Source organism: Antedon bifida, chromosome 7 (genome assembly GCF_963402885.1).
Source record: "Antedon bifida chromosome 7, ecAntBifi1.1, whole genome shotgun sequence".
In the NCBI taxonomy this organism is placed as follows: Eukaryota; Metazoa; Echinodermata; class Crinoidea; order Comatulida; family Antedonidae; genus Antedon; species Antedon bifida.
The window spans coordinates 3,792,230-3,810,451 of record NC_136232.1 but is presented as its reverse complement, the minus strand read 5'-3'; the positions used below and the strand labels follow the sequence as shown (position 1 = coordinate 3,810,451).

Genomic DNA, 18,222 nt, shown 5'->3' with positions numbered 1-18,222 from the left:
CAACATTTGGTAACACATCTTTCTCACAAAGAAATTCACCAACAGACATAACATGTATAACTCTTTCACACAAAACTAGCATAATAACGTGAGAATTTAGGATACAAAATATTTAGATAGCGTGAAACCTTATCACGGCGCTAACAAAATGAGGTTATTTAGAATGTATCTTTTTAAAAATTGAATATAAATATCTTATATAAATCCAAAGGCAAATTACTGAAAAAATGACAATGCTGTGGGTATCAGTGGCTGGATCTCAATGGAGATACAAAAAAAAAGCGAAAAGCTAAATTAAAACGATAAGTATAACAGCCAGAGCTTTCGGGCAACACTAGCCCTTTATCAGTGCAAGTGAAGGAATTTGGATAACGTCATATCTTATATAATATATATTTTTGTTGATTTTAAAAATACATATTGCAAACAAAACGGTGGTGACAAAAGAAAAGAATGGTTTATTCGTTTTAAGTAGATTCTATTATTTATGCTAGTTCACTGCACTTATCAATGCACTGCTATTTCTGCCTACAGTAAAACGCGGTGAACGTTAACGCAATACAATAGTTTCTATTCTATTTGATAACCTTCATATCCAATTATGCCTTGGCAAATTATTATAATGTATAAATATTCCTTCATAGTTACTAAGAAAGGAAGCCATTTGGAGTTTAGATAAACGTCTACATTGGCTATTTACACAGAATGGCTACACAATTCTCAAAGATGAGCGAAAATGCCATTCCCAAGGAAGGAGAGTACGCTGGGTTTGTAGAAATTGAGGGTGATAGATATTTACCTCTAGTGCGGGCAGATATGCATGAGCAAATACGGAAGTTTGTTGTGCGAGACGATGATGTGTATATTGTAACATATTCAAAGGCTGGTAAGTGTAACAAGTTGGGGGTAGGGGGATGTTTGATTAATAGTTGAGGTCCACGTCTAACACGAACAAAACAAAGCCCAAGCATGACATTTTCTTCCATGGCCTTCTTTTTTTCCACAGGAACTCACTGGATGGCAGAGATTGTAAAAACTATTTTAGCAAATGGCGATTATGAAAAAGCAGAAAGGATGTTTGGCATTCATCTAAAACCATTGGAATATATTGACACAATGATTGAACTTGAAAAGAAACCACGTGACAAGCAACGTGTAATTGTGACGCATATTCACGAAGAGCTCTTGCCTAAAGCTGCATTTAACGGAAAAGCAAAGGTATTAAGTTTTTTTAGTAAAAATTAGTCTCAAGCTGAAAACTCAAATTGATGAAATAAACAACAAAGCCACTGTTTGTTTGGGCTCAGGTTAATGCGATCTACCGATAGAGGGGGTTTAGAGCAACATTGAACCTGATTATTTTTCTATTTCAGATTGTTTTTGTTGTTAGAAATCCAAAAGATACGGTGGTTTCTTATTTTCATTTTGCTAAAACTTTCCGGCATTCCGAAGAATTTGAAACATGGGAAAAGTTTCTGCAATGTTTTACGTCTGAAAATAGTAAGTAAGGAAAGAAAACATCTATATCGTTCATCTAAAATGTTATTTTAAATTGTTAAAGTAAACGAGTAATACAAGAGTTACAAAAGTAATTACTTATTGATTAATTTTAAAACAATAGGAGAATTGAACTTTTTATATAAGAATTTTAAATTGGATCCTAATTACATTTTAAATATAAGTTTATAACAATAAATTAATAATCAAATGTTTTTCCTTTTATTTTATTGATTGAAAGTTAATTAAAATATCATGTCTATAATTACGATTTTTCATCAATCTACACAGTTTTGCCAATATAAATGTTAACACGTTTTTTCACAGTGCCTGGTCGTTCTTGGTTTAATTTTAACTTAAACTACTGGAAACACAGGAATGAAAAGAACTTCTATCTTACAACTTACGAGGACATGAAACTGGTAAGTGTGAACACTGAGAAACAATTACATGTTGTGAATAAAATAAGTCAATTAATCAATCGTTCCATTTTCAAAGCGCCATTCTAACGACCCTTGTTCATAGCGCTGTCAAAAAGAAAAACATTAGAAAAAGTAAGTATTTAGAAGTAACTAAAACAGTCCAAATGTGACGAGATGTAAAGGCATATTGCTCCAGAGCCAGCAGTAATGAAAGTCCGATCTTCCCAGCTATGTTTTCTCATTGGAATGTGCAAGAGCATTTGGTTGCTCGATCTCAGTTCCCTTTTCCTCACTTCGAAGGATAATATTTCAGAAAGCTTAAAGATGTATTGTCCCTTGAAACACAAAAAAATTAAAGTCAAAATATACTAAAATTTCATTGCCCATATCAAAGTAATATTAAAGTTATTCAGTTTAAGTCGAAAATTCGAGCCCTAAACAACAATTTTACGTAATTAACAGCTAAATTAATTTGATTACATTTCGTCTGGAAAATAGTCGCGATTAAAAGTAAACAAAGATTTTAAACCATGAGTATACATTATGCATGATGCTAATTAGGATAATAACTATTATGATACTTCAAAATGACCCACTTTTTTCGAAATCTTTTTATTTTTATTTTTTTGGAATTTGACAAAGGGACAATACATCTTTAAGAAGCGCTGAAATAAAAATTCAGTGATATGTGTATAAACGATGATTACATCACTTAAATGTCTAGGAGTAGGTTAACAATCGTCAACTGTGTCTCGAAAGACATTTAAAATGCAGTAATCATTTCGTTTACAGTACCGATGCGAAAGCTCACTATTGACCAATATGAATAAACATTATAACATAAATAAATTACGAGCAAATAATTACTGTATATGTATCTTTTTTACAGAACATTCGATCTATTATTGAAGAACTTGCTGTTTTCTTAGGACATCCAACTTCCATAGATACTTTAGAAAAACTCGTAAACATTGCTGATTTTTCAACAATGAAGAAAAAGTATGACGGGAAGTTACCAAAGAATTCGGTTCCAGATAAAGTACGAGAAGCGATTCCATTCTATCTATTACGAAAAGGTAATTTGCTTAAATCTTTCTCTCACAAAAGTATGAAATAAATCCTGCCATGACAGACTTTATGTTGGTCTTTGAAGGAAATAATTCAACCAGATATAATGAGTCTATTACGATCTTAAAATGTACTACAATTGGAAAAAGAAATGTGTTCGGTATGAATATTATGAAATGAATATATTTTTACTAATAAAAGAAAAAAAACGGCGAAATGAACTGACTACTTGCTAAGCCACCAGGAACCGTTGAATCTATATTCAATTTTTTTAACAAGAAATGACGAGATCCCGTAAACATTTAAGAGGGTCAATACGATCGTTGTTTTTAAGTGTATCATATTTTCGAAAACATTACTGGTGTAGTTAACCTATTGAATAATTTCAGAACATAATACCATTCGATACATGAACACTTGAACTAACTGCTGCAGCTGTAATGATGTAGATTGTGACCGACTATTAATAGTTATCTACATACGACTCTAGGTGTATTCATTACTTTTAATGCATGGTATCATAATGTATAATTTAATAGAGAGTCTTCACTATGTTTAAACTTTAATTTACAGGTCAAGTCGGAGACTGGAAAAACCAATTTACTGTCGCTGAAAATGAAGCGTTTGATCAATTATACGAAGAGAAAATGAAAGGGTCTAGTTTGAAAGATCGCATCAAATTTAAAATTTAAACATGTATGGGTCAGACGTTCAGTGATAGATTCAATTGTATTGGTATAAACAAAGAGTTGTTTATTAGACGGTTATGGTAGCATTGTCAGAGCATTTTTTTTATCACTCAGTTTATAGTATTAGAGCTTAGAAAGGAAAATATCGCTAAAACAAAACAATTAATAATTTTGATGAATATTTTGCATAAGCGAAAGGAAGGAAAGAAGGTGAACAGACTACAGTATAATAATTCAATCATACCGTGTTCGTTCCGCGAGTTCCGACGTTTACCAAGAAGTAGATGGTAAATTACGTAATGCATTATAATGCAGAATATTGACACATGCTTTAGGCCTATTGGTTATGGTTAGTATAATATGTTGAAATGTTTAATTTTTTTGGGATTGAGAACAGCTTGTTGATCCTTACAGTATGTGGCTGCTTAAAGCAAACCGATCAATCTTAAACGGATCCATAACAATCTGTGAACTAATCATGTCTGCACAAACCACTCCCCTCCCCATTCAACCTGTTGTTCAAAATATTGTTTATGCAAGTAGATTTAAATCAATGACTGAATCGTAACATCTGACTGACCTTTTAATGCTAGTGCTTCATTCATAGCATAATCTCTTCCTGTTCTTGATATTACTTTCCGGCCTCAGTACAAATACCCATACATACATATTGTTTACACAAAACACTGCATTCAATGTGTACATGCTCATTATCTCTAAGTTTTTCTCGGTCGAGAGCACATTGCGAGTTAGGTTGTTGGTAATACCATAATATAAGCCTCATTGAATTGGCATACAATGGATCTATTTTCACGACATTTTAACGAAAGCTTAGGTTATTGTATGTCTTCACAAAGAGCTGTTTTGGAAAATCTGACAACGTCTGCATACAATATTTACACAGTATGGCAACACAATTCAACGAGCTTAGTGAAAATATCATTCCGAAGCAAGGACAGTATGCTGGGTTTGTGGAAATTGAGGGTGATAGATATTTACCCCGAGTGCGGGCAGATATGCATGAGCGAATACGAAAGTTTATCGTGCGCGATGATGATGTGTTTATTGTAACATACTCAAAGGCTGGTAAGTGATGGTTCTGAATATTGTATTTTTTACTTATTTTTATTATATCCTTCCTCTGGCTTATTCAACAATTACAAGAACAAAGAATGCGAAGTACGAAAGAGATTTATGCGAAGCAACTCTAAAGTAGTAGTTAATTTTTTTTAAACAGGGACTCACTGGATGGCAGAGATTGTAAAAACTATTTTAACAAATGGCGATTACGAAAAAGCAGAAAGGATTTTCGGAATTCATCTAAAGCCGTTTGAGTATTTGGACATAATAAGTAAATTTGAACAGACATCACGTGACCATCAACGCGTAATTGTGACGCATATTCACGAAGAACTCTTACCTAAAGCTGCATTAAACGGAAAAGCAAAGGTACTTATTTTTAGTAACACATTTTCATTAACATCATTCATCAACAGACTGGAAATGTTTATAAATTATAATACAGGGCAACAACTTTAAAGAAACATATACACCTACCAAGCACAATTATAGTGATGAAGGGCTAGTACTACCCACAAGCTCTGCATATTTTTCTGGCATTTTTTTTATCATTTGAATTTAGCTTTTTGCTTAATTAGTTTATTTTTTTATCTCCATTGAGATCCAGCTTATGATACTCAACAGTGTCATTATTCAGTAATTTTGAAGATACTAGCTAGCTAAAAGATTCAACGCTTTAGTTTAAAGCAACATTTAATATGATTACCTTGTCTATCTCAGATTGTATTTCTGGTTAGAAATCCAAAAGATTCCGCGGTTTCGTATTTTCATTTTGCACAACCTTTCCGGCATTCCGAAGAATTTGAAACTTGGGACAATTTCTTGCGATGTTTCACGTCTGAAAATAGTAAGTAAACAATTCTTCTTCCTTTAACTCAGAGAGTAAGACATTTTTACTATTCATTATTTGATGTACGATTTTGGCAATTTCAGGTTTAGTTATTTGCCGGGGTTACTTTTACACACCAAAGTAAATGTACCAAAGCCAACGTACCTGTGTAAATGAATAACTAACTTAATCCCTGTTACTAAAAAACAACGACTAAATTAAACAAGCAACAACAGATAAATATCTTCGTTAACATAAATTTTTATATCAAACTTTTTAAATTAGATCCAAGATATTTAAATAATAATAATAATAATTAATGTCTCTGCAAAAATGGCATATATATTCCGTTAGTTTTCTTTCACTTTAATTGAAAAATACTATTAATGAATTATCTATAATTACAATGTCTTATCATTCCACATTTTACAAACATTACCTTAGTATGCATCCCCTTAAAAACATAGATATATTGTTTTTACAGTGCCTGGTCGTTCTTGGTTTAATTTTAACTTAAACTACTGGAAACACAGGAATGAAAAGAACTTTTACTTTACAACTTACGAGGATATGAAACTAGTAAGTGTGAACACTGGAAGTGTGATTACATGGTGGGGCCTCAACATAACACATTGCAGCATGCGTAATCTTAATCCTAGTATTTTTAGTCGCGTCCACGCGACTCTATAGTTCACTATGTCGGTCGGTCGGTCTGTCGGTCTGTCTGTCGGTCCGGTATCACTATGCGTTTTATCGCTTTTCTGTACTTTTTGAACTGTTTTGATGTACAGAAAAGTTTTAAAGTACATTACTTTTTTTTCTGAAAGTTCATTTTTTTCTGAGAGCACGCGACTTAGGCCTATGGCTGTTGGCCTTGTTTAAATAATGACGTAATATTGGCATCAATCAAAAACGAATTCCCGCCATAATCGCATTCGCCGTGGCCCAACCACCACACTGTTTAAATAACCAAGTGGTATAAGGATGACCAATTTATGTTTCCTCCTTTATGTTATCATACGCTTGCGTATAAGCCCATTATCTGGACTGAATTTTGTCGATTTAAATAAAAAACAATATAAATGACCAATCATGACAAAGTGAAGTTTTGCAAGTTTTTATTTCCTTCTTATGATGTTCTTTCTTCTACTTTAAGACCTAACTTACTTTACAGAAATCCGCGTGTCTAGGAGGATGGTGATCATCGTCGAATGTGTCTCGAAAGTGAGATAACGGTCTATTAAATTGCCTTCTCATTTTGTGCTTACTATTGACCAATGTCCAACAACATTATAACACAAAAAAGCTTAATATTTCTGACTATATAATGATCTGTAACCCTTTTTGTAGAATATTCGATCTGTTATTGAAGAACTTGCAACTTTCTTAGGACAACCGACATCCACAGAGACTTTAGATAAACTCATAAACATTGCTGATTTTTCAAGAATGAAGAACAAGTTTGACGGAAAGTTACCAAAGAATTCGGTTCCAGATAAAATACGAGAAGCGATTCCATTCAAACTAATGCGAAAAGGTATTTGAATTAAATTCTTCGATAACAGATTTGTGTTGGTTTTCGATGGAATTAATACAACTATGTCTAATGAGTAGTCTATTACTGTACTATCCTAAAATGTGCTACCATACTACAACAATTGGATGTAACAATGTATCCAATCTTACAACGGCGAAATTAACTGGCCACCAGCAACACTGTATTATGTTCTATTACTTTCCATTTCAATTTATTTAAAAAACTCATCTTAATTACAATACAAATTTGAAAGCCAATTTAATGTCTAGAAAATGTCTAAGAAGGTGATACAATCTTTATTTTAAAGGGTCTCTTACTTCCGAATACAGTTGTAATGGTGCCACAGACGCCATGGGTCGTTACGGTATTCAATCAATTCATAACACAATTATACCATTCGATACATGAACACAGACTAAGCAACTGCTGCAGTTGTGAAAAGGTAGATTGTGACTGACTATTGATACAAGTCTAAGTGTGCTATGCTATCACTTGGTCCGTATCTATAGACAATGTACAATGTAATAGAGAACAATTCATTATTTTTAAACCTTAATTTACAGGTCAAGTCGGTGACTGGAAAAACCAATTTACTGTCGCTCAAAATGAAGCTTTTGATAAATTATACGAAGAGAAAATGAAAGGGTCTAGTTTGAAAGATCGCATCAAATTTGAAATTTAAACATGTAGGGGTCATATCGGGACAGACGTTCAGTAATAGATACAATTGTATTGGTATAAGCATAGAGTCGTTTATTAGACAGTTAAGGTAGCATTGTCTGATAATTTTTTTTAATAATTATCACTCAGCTTATAATAGAACTAGTTAAGAAGGAATTTTCAACTACTATTGTTTAGAAAGGAAAATATCGCTAACAATTAATAATTTTGATGAATGTTTTGCATAAGCGAAAGGAAGGGAAGGAAAGAAAACAGAATTAGAGTATAATAATTCAATTTTACCGTGTTCGTTCCGCGAGTTCCGACGTTTACCAGGAAATAGCTGGTAAATTACATAATGCATTATAATGCATAATATTGACACATGCTTTTAGGGTAGACGATTATCTTGATAGCACTATATGTCGCTCTTGACCGTAGGTGTGTAGCAACTTTTGACCAATTTTATAGCACCGTAATGCGCGTGTCAAGGGCGCACTACATAGCCTCACAAAGTACAGTAGTACTAGGGAAGAGTGACACTCTTGGTAGTACTGTATTTGAAAGAGTTTTACTGTATACAAATAAATGTTACATTGTGTTAATTTCGGTATAGTTATGGTTAGTATAATATGTTGAAATGTTTAATTATGTGAACAGCTTGTTGATCCTTAACAATCTGTGAACTAATCATGTCTGCAAAAACCACAACACTCCCCTTTCAACCAGCGGTAGAAAATATTATTTCTGCAAGTAGATTTAAATCAAGCGTAACATCTTAATAATTTGGATTTTCAGGTTGACCTTTTAATGCTAGTGCTTCATTCATAACATAATCTCTTCCTGTAAATGTTGATATTACTTTCCGGCCTCAGTACAAAGATGTATACATACATAATGTTTACACAAAACACTGCATTTAATGTGTACATGCTCATTATCTCTCAATTTCTATCGTCAAATACACGAGAGCACTTCGCAAGTTAGCTTGTGATAGCTCTGTTCGGTGTACCATAATATATAGTGCTGTTTATATTTTAAAAAAAAAATGTTGAATAGCGTTAAGTTGTTGAAATAACAATGGATCTATTTTACGACTTTTAAACACCATCATATGTTATTGTATGTAGCTGTTAATACGCGGAACGATTTTAGACAGTTACACAACGACTACCGTATCTACAGAATGGCTGCACAATTTACGGATGTTAACGAATATCACATTCCCGATGAAGGGCAATTTTATGGGTTTGTGGAAATCGAGGGTGATAGACATGTGCCACGAGTACATGTGGATATATACGAGCGAATAAGGAAGTTTGTGGTACGAGATGACGATGTTTTTATTGTAACATATTCAAAGGCTGGTAAGTGTTGGTTCAGAGTTCAATTCTCACTCCCTCTTCACCATGTTGTTCTGGTCCTAATGAAATGACGAATTTTGAATCTGAATTTTAATCATCGGTACCGAGAAGTGGCAATCTTTTTTGTGCGTTTTCCGTGTTAAGTGCGTACAGGCTTATTTTGCTTTTAATTTATATAAGAGATAGCATACTTTGCTTTAAAACAACATAACATTATTGACTGAAAATGAGGGTAAACTAGATTGCTCTATACTTGTTTGACCTCCTAAAATGGTGCACAAAAACACAATGAAGACGGCAACAAATGCCAGGAAAAGAACAGAAAATTGGTTAGTTATTTTTTTATAGGAAAAAGTTCAAACCATTTAGGAAGATCTTACCACGTGGTATGAACCCTTCATTTAAATCCTTACATATTTTTAAGTTGGTCCAAAACAGAACATTTCTTTTTATAAATTCCTACTTTTATTTAATAAAACAGGGACCCATTGGATGATGGAGATTGTCAAAAGTATTTTAACAAATGGCGATTATGAAAAAGCAGAAAGGATGTTTGGCATTCATCCAAAACCGTTGGAATATTCGGACACAATATTTGAACTTGAACAGATACCACGTGACCAACAACGCATGATTGTGACGCATATTCACGAAGAACTTTTTCCTAAAGCTGTATTTAACGGAAAAGCAAAGGTACTTTTTTCTTTACAGAACATTCATTCTACCGAGTGCAGCCAATGAACGGATTTGTAGAACTCCAGTACGGAAAATAGTATACTCTACAATTGCGTAGAGGTTAGGTTAAATTTGTATTTATCTATCTGTTTAAGTTTGATTCGAAAGCAAAAAGTTTTCCATTTCAGATTGTTTTTGTGGTTAGAAATCCAAAAGATTCCGTGGTTTCGTATTTTCATTTTGCACAACCTTTCCGGTATTCCGAGGAATTTGAAACTTGGGAAAATTTCCTGAAATGCTTCATGTCTGAAAATAGTAAGTAAACAATAAACCAACATCTGGATGACGTACGTTATTAAAATAACGTAAAATAAAAAGAAGATGACGTATGATCTACATTAGGAATGATGTATGTACATTTCATTTATTTAAGAAAACGATAAACACTTTATGTAACTACTCGAAAACTATAACATCGTTTTCAATAAATATTTTATATTTTGAGAGACATAAACATGTTACTAAAAAAGAAAAAAGAATATTGCATTACAAAATTGATTTTTAAAATAAAGTGAAAGTACATATCAACAGCAAAAAAGTAGGCTATTTAATAATTATTAAGTTCATAATAATTATATAATATTTCCTTCGAATTTCTTGATTTGGCAATTAAAATACACTGATATATCTAGGCTATAATTAGGGCCTCCAATCTTCCACTTTTTTTCAGAATCAACAGAATGTTTAAAACATACTTCATCCATAATTTAATTAGATAATATTGTTTTCACAGTGCCTGGTCGTTCTTGGTTTAATTTTAACTTAAACTACTGGAAACACAGGAATAAAAAGAACTTTTATCTTACAACTTATGAGGACATGAAACTGGTAAGTGTTTAAAAAAACCTAATAAGTCAGTGTAAGTTTTATATCTTCTATGCTTACTATTAAAGTAAACCTAATACAGATGAGCAAACGTAATTACATTTTTTGTCGAATCAATGAAGTTGACAACACACGATTATTCCAATCTATGTGATACAAAGACTAAAGAAATGTGGGAGTTTATCAGCAAATGAATTATAGTGGGTAGTAATTGTAGTAAATCCTTTTTAAGATGGTTTTAAGCTTGAAACATACGTCCTATTCAAATAATGGCAGTCGTTTTAGAATACTTTTTAAAACATTTTAAGAGTATTTATTGCATGCTAAGGACAAACTTTTTAAAAATAAAAAATGTTTTTGGTATACGCGGAATGGTTGTGTCTGTCCATTTTTGTATTTCATCATAATATCCTGATGGTGTCAAAAATTACATTTATTGTTAACTAATAAGGACATAATGATGTGTTTTATGATGGCATGTTTACCTTTTTAAGTTGACTATTCAAGGTTTCTGTTCCAACTTTTGATTTAATTAACACGTACATCAATCTCATGATTATACGTATATGCAACATTTTTAGAACATTCGATCTATTATTGAAGAAATTGCAGCTTTCTTAGGAAAACCAACAACCAATGAAACACTAGATAAACTAGTCAATATTGCTGACTATTCAAGAATGAACAAAAAGTTTGACGGGAAATTACCAAAGAACTCAGTTCCAGATAAAGTGCGAGAAGATTTTCCATTCAAAATACTACGAAAAGGTAATATTTCCTGAAATTTTCTTTCATTCCAAGTGTTCGTTCACATCTTGTGCATGTTTACGTGGTTTGATAAAAGTCCCCACCAGCATAATTTTTATAGATGATAGTAAACATTTACTTCTAAATTTTATAGCAGTTAATCATGTTTATTCTTTATTCTACGTACATTGCAAACTTAACATAATGTACACCTCATTATAAATGAACCTATGTCATTGTAATAGGATATGGTTTCTTTTTTTTTTAAGTTTGTTTACAATACCATTAAGGTACTGACTAAGTATAGCGGATCACCTAATCAGAATGTTGTTCGTGGTGACTGAATGCTTATTGAAAACATGTATAGGCCTAACTGATCATGCCTTCTCTACAATGCAATATGTGTGATGGCGCTAGTCATGCGTGATTCATTTTTAGAATGATGTAATGCATAACGGTATACATTATGTAGCAGAATCGGTACAACCGTACATTTTGATTACCGGTAGATTAGTGTATGTTTTTGCTATCTTATTATTACTTTCTACTTGATTAATTGAATTGAATTTATATATAGGCCTACAACAAAAATTAATACAGAACAAAAAATCACACTAAAATAGGATTTTTTTTCCACTTAGTGAAGATATTTGAATATCGTAACAGATAGTTCGTAGTACATTACTAGGAAATTAAGAAGAATGCATAACATGCTGACCATAATTTTACATATTAATTTACAGGTCAAGTCGGTGACTGGAAAAACCACTTTACTGTCGCTCAAAATGAAGATTTTGATAAATTATACGAAGAGAAAATGAAAGGGTCTAGTTTGAAAGATCGCATCAAATTTGAAATTTAAAAACGCAGTGGTCTACGTTATTATGACGGGTAATATGTGTGGTAGATTAATGGTAACAGGTCTTAGTTATTGTTGGTATTGTTACTTTATATTATATATCATTGGCTAACAACTTTTATCATATTAGTCGATCAGTTTATAATAGAAGAGTATAATTAAAATGAAGATCTAAATATGAAACACAAGTGACTCGAACAATAAATCGTTATATTTTTGCAAGTTTAAACGAGTGATGCGCAGTTAGTTTTACAGAACAGACGTAATTTAAACGAGTGCAGCCGATGAATCGAATTGCGGGACTCTGGTATGAAAAACAAACCCGTATAGATTGTTATACTGACCCTTGACACATCCGTTCCCTTTTATAATAGCAAATATGTTTAAATTTGATTTCGTTATTGCTGTTTCCAATAATATACAAATCATGCCATAGCGAAGGAAGTAAACAAGTAACTATATCAAACGTTACATGGCTGTGAACGTGTTTTGTGTGGTGGTTGTTGCAGCAGCATGTTTACTATAGGATTAATTTTTCGAAAACTTACGGATACGATAACAAAAACACGATACGTCATACCAGGGAAGAGTGAATTTTGTCATCAGTTTCTGAAAAAAAAAATCTTTATACTAGATTATTTCAATCAGTCGATAGAAAACAGCGATTTGATTTTTCTTCGTAACTAAGAGAAATATTGTTAACAATTGTATCCTCGAGTTCACTAACTCTAAAGTGCGAAACGTTATTGTACACAAATTATAACACACATTATATTCAAGCACCGACAGAATTTCCTCAAAATGTAACTAGAACATTCGATGAACATGCGAGTACTGTTTATTCTACAGCACTGTGTAACATGCGTGGACCACGCAGGCAATATTTATTCTACAACATTCTTTCAGGCAAAGTTCATGGTACAATCATGTTTTCTCCATGGTGATACCGGCTATTGTATTTGTATTAGCAAGATCATATTATATATTATAAATAATTAAAGATTCTAAAAAAATCAATCAATCAATATACATTTTAAAAATCAATTATCTTTATTTAAATCAATGCATATAACCTATAATTCGTCATAGTGACTAATTAAATCTAGTTTAATTTAGTTTTATATAAACGTAGAACCTAGATAATAATATTGAAAGTAATTAATTAAAAATGGTAGGTCAATTTGACGAAATCTAAGTAGAAGTTTTTTAAAGTTATCGTTCACTTTGATTTTTTTCTAGGCAGTCAATAATAATAATAATAATAATAATAATAATATTTATTTCCACAAATAATAAAGCGAAATACAGAGTAGCATAATACTGTAAATATACAACTGATAATGAACATAAATAATATAATGCAAGAAAAGAAGTTGGTAAGTGGAAAAGGGACGCCACAGCAAGCAAGCTTTAATTTGGGCGCCCCTTTCAATAGTGAAACAACTTAAACTTTAACATTTTAAAATATTGATATTAATTATTATAAAAACAACAATTGATAATTCAGTTATATGCGATTACAAATTAAACAATTTTCATAACATAAACACCTATTTACATTGTTCCTGTATTCAATAATATATAAACTTTTAATTTTCCTTTTGAAATTATACAAATTATTAATCATTCTAATTTCGTTACTAATATTGTTCCATATTCTTGGCCCTTCATAAGATATTCCCCTTTGTCCCATGTTTGTGTTCTTTTTGATGATATACAAATTATTTTTGTTTCTCGTATCATGTACATGAATAGAGTCATATGTTTGAAAAAAAGAATGAAAATTTGATGGCAGTTGATTTTTATTGTATTTAAACATAAAAAGTGAAACACATTTTTTATATAGGTCATAAACGGTAAGGGAATTAGTTTTTATAAATAGTGGTAAAGATGGATGGTAGTAGTTTGTTTTACATATAATTCTTAAAGCCTTTTTTTGAAGTACATGGATACGTTTCATGTTTTTGGCATCAGTAGTGCCCCAGACTGTTATACAATATGATATATTTGGTAAGATCAGTGAGTTGTATATAGTTAATAAGACTTTATAGGGAAGGATTTTTTTAAGTTTATTTAGGGAACCAATCATAATAGAAATTTTGGTGGCTATGCCATGTACATGATACGAGAACGTCAGGAACTGGTCCAGTTCAATACCAAGAAATCGTATGCTTTCTACACGTTCTAGTACATCATCGTTTATTTTGAGCTTATTTAGGCCAATATCAATTGGTTTAGTTTTGCCTTTAAACAATATGTATTTCGTTTTTGTTACATTTACAGTAAGCATGTTTGCTTTGAACCACATACTTAGACGATGTATTTCATTATTCATTATATTAAATGCAGTATCAATATCATCATGTTCTAAGAAAACGTTGGTGTCATCTGCGAACATTATTGTTTCTGTTTGCGTACATACACCAGGCATATCATTAACATACAATAGAAACAATAACGGCCCCAATATCGAACCCTGGGGCACTCCGTGTGTTATCTCTGTGTAATCAGATTTACATCCTTCGATTTCTACATATTGTTTCCTATTACTTAAGTAGCTTACAAACCATTCTAGAGCAATGCCTCTTATTCCATAATACCTTAGTTTATCAAGCAATATGTCATGATTCATAGAGTCAAATGCTTTTGACAGATCTAGAAAAACCCCTATTACGATTTTTTTATTATCAATTGCTTTGGTCAATGTGTCTATTGTTTGAAGAAGTGCTTGTTCGGTTGAGTGTCCCTCCCTAAACCCATATTGCGACTTGCTAAGTATATTATGTTTAAGTAAAAATGACATTGTCTGATCGTATACTACCCTCTCATAGATCTTAGATAGACATGGTAAGATAGATATCGGTCTGTAATTGCTAACCTCATCTTTATTACCCTTTTTATACACAGGCACAGTTTTTGCTATTTTTAATTGATCTGGAAATATACCACTCTCCAGTGATTTGATAACAATATGAGCAATTGGTTTTGAAAGTAGGTCATAATTACTTACAATATATTTTATCATTATATCATCATGACCACATGACTTATTCTTATCTAATTTACTTATATATTTCATAATATCGTGTTCAGTGACAGCCGTGAAGAATATCGAGCTTAACATATTTGTTCTCATGTACATTCTGTGGCTGTTCTGACTACTTCCAATATTTCTTGCCATTTCATAACCAATATTAACAAAGTATGTGTTGAAAGCATTTGCTATGTCAGTAGACGTGCTATATGTTTGAGTGTACATCTTAATATGATTTGGAATATTTATTTTTCTATTTCTACATAATATTTTATTTATTACTTTCCATGTATTTTTTACATTATTACCGTTTCTTTTGATTTCATTGTCATAATATTCTATTTTCCTATTTCTAATAGTTGTTGTTAGACAGTTTCGAAAACGGTTGTACTTTAATTTATTATTGTGTGTTGGTTTCGTTTTGTATCTTTTATACAATTTTTGTTTTGTTAGGATAGATTTTTGTATACCACTAGTCATCCACGGTGATCTTAACTTATCTGTTTTTATTCTAACTTGTTTAAGTGGGAAACACCTGTCTATTGTAGCAGTTAATTTATTTGCAAACGAATGGTATGCCTCATTAGCATTTGAATACGTTAGGGTATCTTCCCATTGCTCATTCAGGAGTTCTGTTCTAAAAGTTTGTGAACACTGTATTGTGTTTTGTCGTTTAAAAATATATTTTTGTTTCTCTGTTTTTTTAAATATTTCTGTCTTGTTTATACAAAATACTGGAAAGTGATCTGATAAATCTGATATTAAAATGCCGGATTTTATTGATTGGGTGGATATAGAGTTAGTAAATATGTTGTCTAGTATTGTAGCTGATTGGTTAGTGATACGTGTTGGTTTGTTTATGAGCGGAATGAAGGAGTTGGATAGTAGGCTGTCAACATGTATTCTGACATTGATATTTGTTTCATATGAGTTTAGATCAAAGTTTAGGTCCCCCATTAGGTAAGTTTCTTTCCCTTCATTTGTAAGTTTATGTGAGATTTCATCGATTTGTGTGTTACAGAGTTGTACGGTAGTTTCTACATTGTTTGATCTATAAATGACCCCACATATAATGGGCTTGGTGGATGTGTAGACTTCGACAAAGACACATTCAGCACCAGTAAGTAATTGACTTAGATCATTTCTAATTTTATACCTTATATCATTTTTTATGTAGATTGCAACTCCACCACCGGTTCTTGTTTCTCTATTACATGGGATAAAATCATAATTAGGTAGGTTATATAATTTCATATCAGATTTTTCCGATAGCCAGGTTTCAGTCAGTCCTATTATTGTAAATGGATAATTCAGAGTTGAAATATAATTTTTAATGTGATCAAATTTGTTTACCATACTACGGCAATTCAGTGAAAACAATGATAGGTTTACAGGGCTTGTGTTTGTGTTTTTATTTGCTGTTCTGAATTGTTTGGTGTCGTAGTATTTATTATCTAGAGTAATCATACAATCTTGCAGTTCATCTTCTTTATCAAAAGTTGAAAACATAAATTAATAAATGAATAGATAAATTATTTAGTGTCGGTAATGATAATAAACTAAAAGTGTGTAGCGCGTACAATTGTACGATAGTTTCTGCTCTTAAAATACATCTATAAATGTGCAGTATACAACCTTAAATATTTGTCCTGTTTAGAAAACTAATGTAGTGTACTTGCATTTATTTTTCTTGGTATAGTACTCCGTTAATATATAGGGATCCATTCTTAAACAGTGGCCGTTTCTTTTCCTTGTATGCCTTTGCCATGATATCTTTAAGTTCCCGTTTTTTGCGTAAGTCACTTTCTGGTAAGTCTTCAGTAACGAATATGGTCTTATTTTTCAGTTTTTTCCGTGCATCCGCTAAAACTAAGTTCCGTTGAGGCCGGTAGAGAAACTTAGCCAAGATGTGTCGTGGTTTACTTGCTGAACGCTTTCCAACTCGATGACAATTTTCAATAATGATGTCCGTAAGTCCAAGTTCCTTTTCAAATAAACTGTTAAGTTTGACATGTGTGTCCTCTTTTTCATCTTCCTGGATACCACCGAATCTTATATTGAAGCTTCTGGAGTATCGTTCAAGTCTAAGTGTGTCATTTTCAAGATCCGCCATTTTGTTTCCGTACGCCGCCATTTTGTTTTCGTACGCCGCCATTTTGTTTTCATATTCTTCCATTTTATTCGAATAGTTTACTTCAAGTTTTTCCACTTCTTTTTTTTGCTTCTTCTGCCGTTATATTTATAAAATCAATTGAGTGTTCCATTTCCTTTTGTGCCTTTTCAAGTTTTGTGATCCTTTTGGTAAAATTTTCCTGATTTTTTAAAACTTTGTCCAGCTTACCGTTAATTGTGTCTGATATTTTTTTCAGCTCGTCAGCTAGTGATGTGTCTGGTGTGTCTGTTTGAGTTTCCCGCTGGCCTATGTTTCCAGGGGTAGCGGCTTCACTTAACTGGACGCTTTTTTGTTCCTTTCTTTTAGACATCATTTAAAGTTTCAAGGTAAGTTGCTTTTCTTATATATATTAACTTCAAACTGTAGAAGATAACTTAGTTTGTAAGCAAAAATACTGACTTTTTAGGTGAGTTCTTGAAGAGCGAAATCAGGTTTGTCTACTGTTGTTCGCGCATGCTCTAAAAAAGTCAAGCAACCACGTTTCTGCAAAATTGCACTTCGTCAGAGCCATATATAGAGAGAGTTACGACTTTGCGTTCACGGATTTTAGAAAGTCACGTGGTGTGCACGCCGGCCATGTTTGTGTCCAACTATGCCTATGTAGCGTATGGAGTCGAGTCATTTGCTTAAAAAATGTATAACATTCACAAGGCTTTAAATATCGAATTTAATATCAAAACAATCAATTTGTTTATAGGTTTTT

At 32.1% G+C, this 18,222-nt stretch overlaps 1 protein-coding gene across 1 annotated transcript; it reads left to right on the top strand.

The window, feature by feature from the left end:
* The first annotated feature begins 613 nt into the window (after positions 1 to 613).
* On the top strand, positions 614 to 17,943 carry LOC144848370 (uncharacterized). The gene is made up of 23 exons (XM_078705096.1): positions 614 to 886; positions 1,007 to 1,218; positions 1,374 to 1,500; positions 1,825 to 1,919; positions 2,809 to 2,995; positions 3,561 to 3,642; positions 4,074 to 4,089; positions 4,507 to 4,762; positions 4,914 to 5,125; positions 5,477 to 5,603; positions 6,070 to 6,164; positions 6,936 to 7,122; positions 7,686 to 7,772; positions 8,913 to 9,149; positions 9,628 to 9,839; positions 10,010 to 10,136; positions 10,615 to 10,709; positions 11,288 to 11,474; positions 12,197 to 12,344; positions 15,220 to 15,303; positions 16,524 to 16,581; positions 17,193 to 17,316; positions 17,716 to 17,943. Exons 1-19 carry the CDS (start codon positions 706 to 708, stop codon positions 12,313 to 12,315), a joined length of 2,841 nt encoding a protein of 946 aa, XP_078561222.1. The 5' UTR covers positions 614 to 705; the 3' UTR covers positions 12,316 to 12,344; positions 15,220 to 15,303; positions 16,524 to 16,581; positions 17,193 to 17,316; positions 17,716 to 17,943.
* The last annotated feature ends 279 nt before the right edge of the window (positions 17,944 to 18,222 follow it).

Bases quoted from the DNA above. Each gene is read 5' to 3' on its own strand.
- LOC144848370 (XM_078705096.1), top strand. From the start codon at position 706: ATGGCTACACAATTCTCAAAGATGAGCGAAAATGCCATTCCCAAGGAA. The intron at 6,165-6,935 runs GTAAGTGTGAAC...CCCTTTTTGTAG, and splicing joins CTTACGAGGATATGAAACTA to AATATTCGATCTGTTATTGA. The intron at 10,710-11,287 runs GTAAGTGTTTAA...CAACATTTTTAG, and splicing joins CTTATGAGGACATGAAACTG to AACATTCGATCTATTATTGA.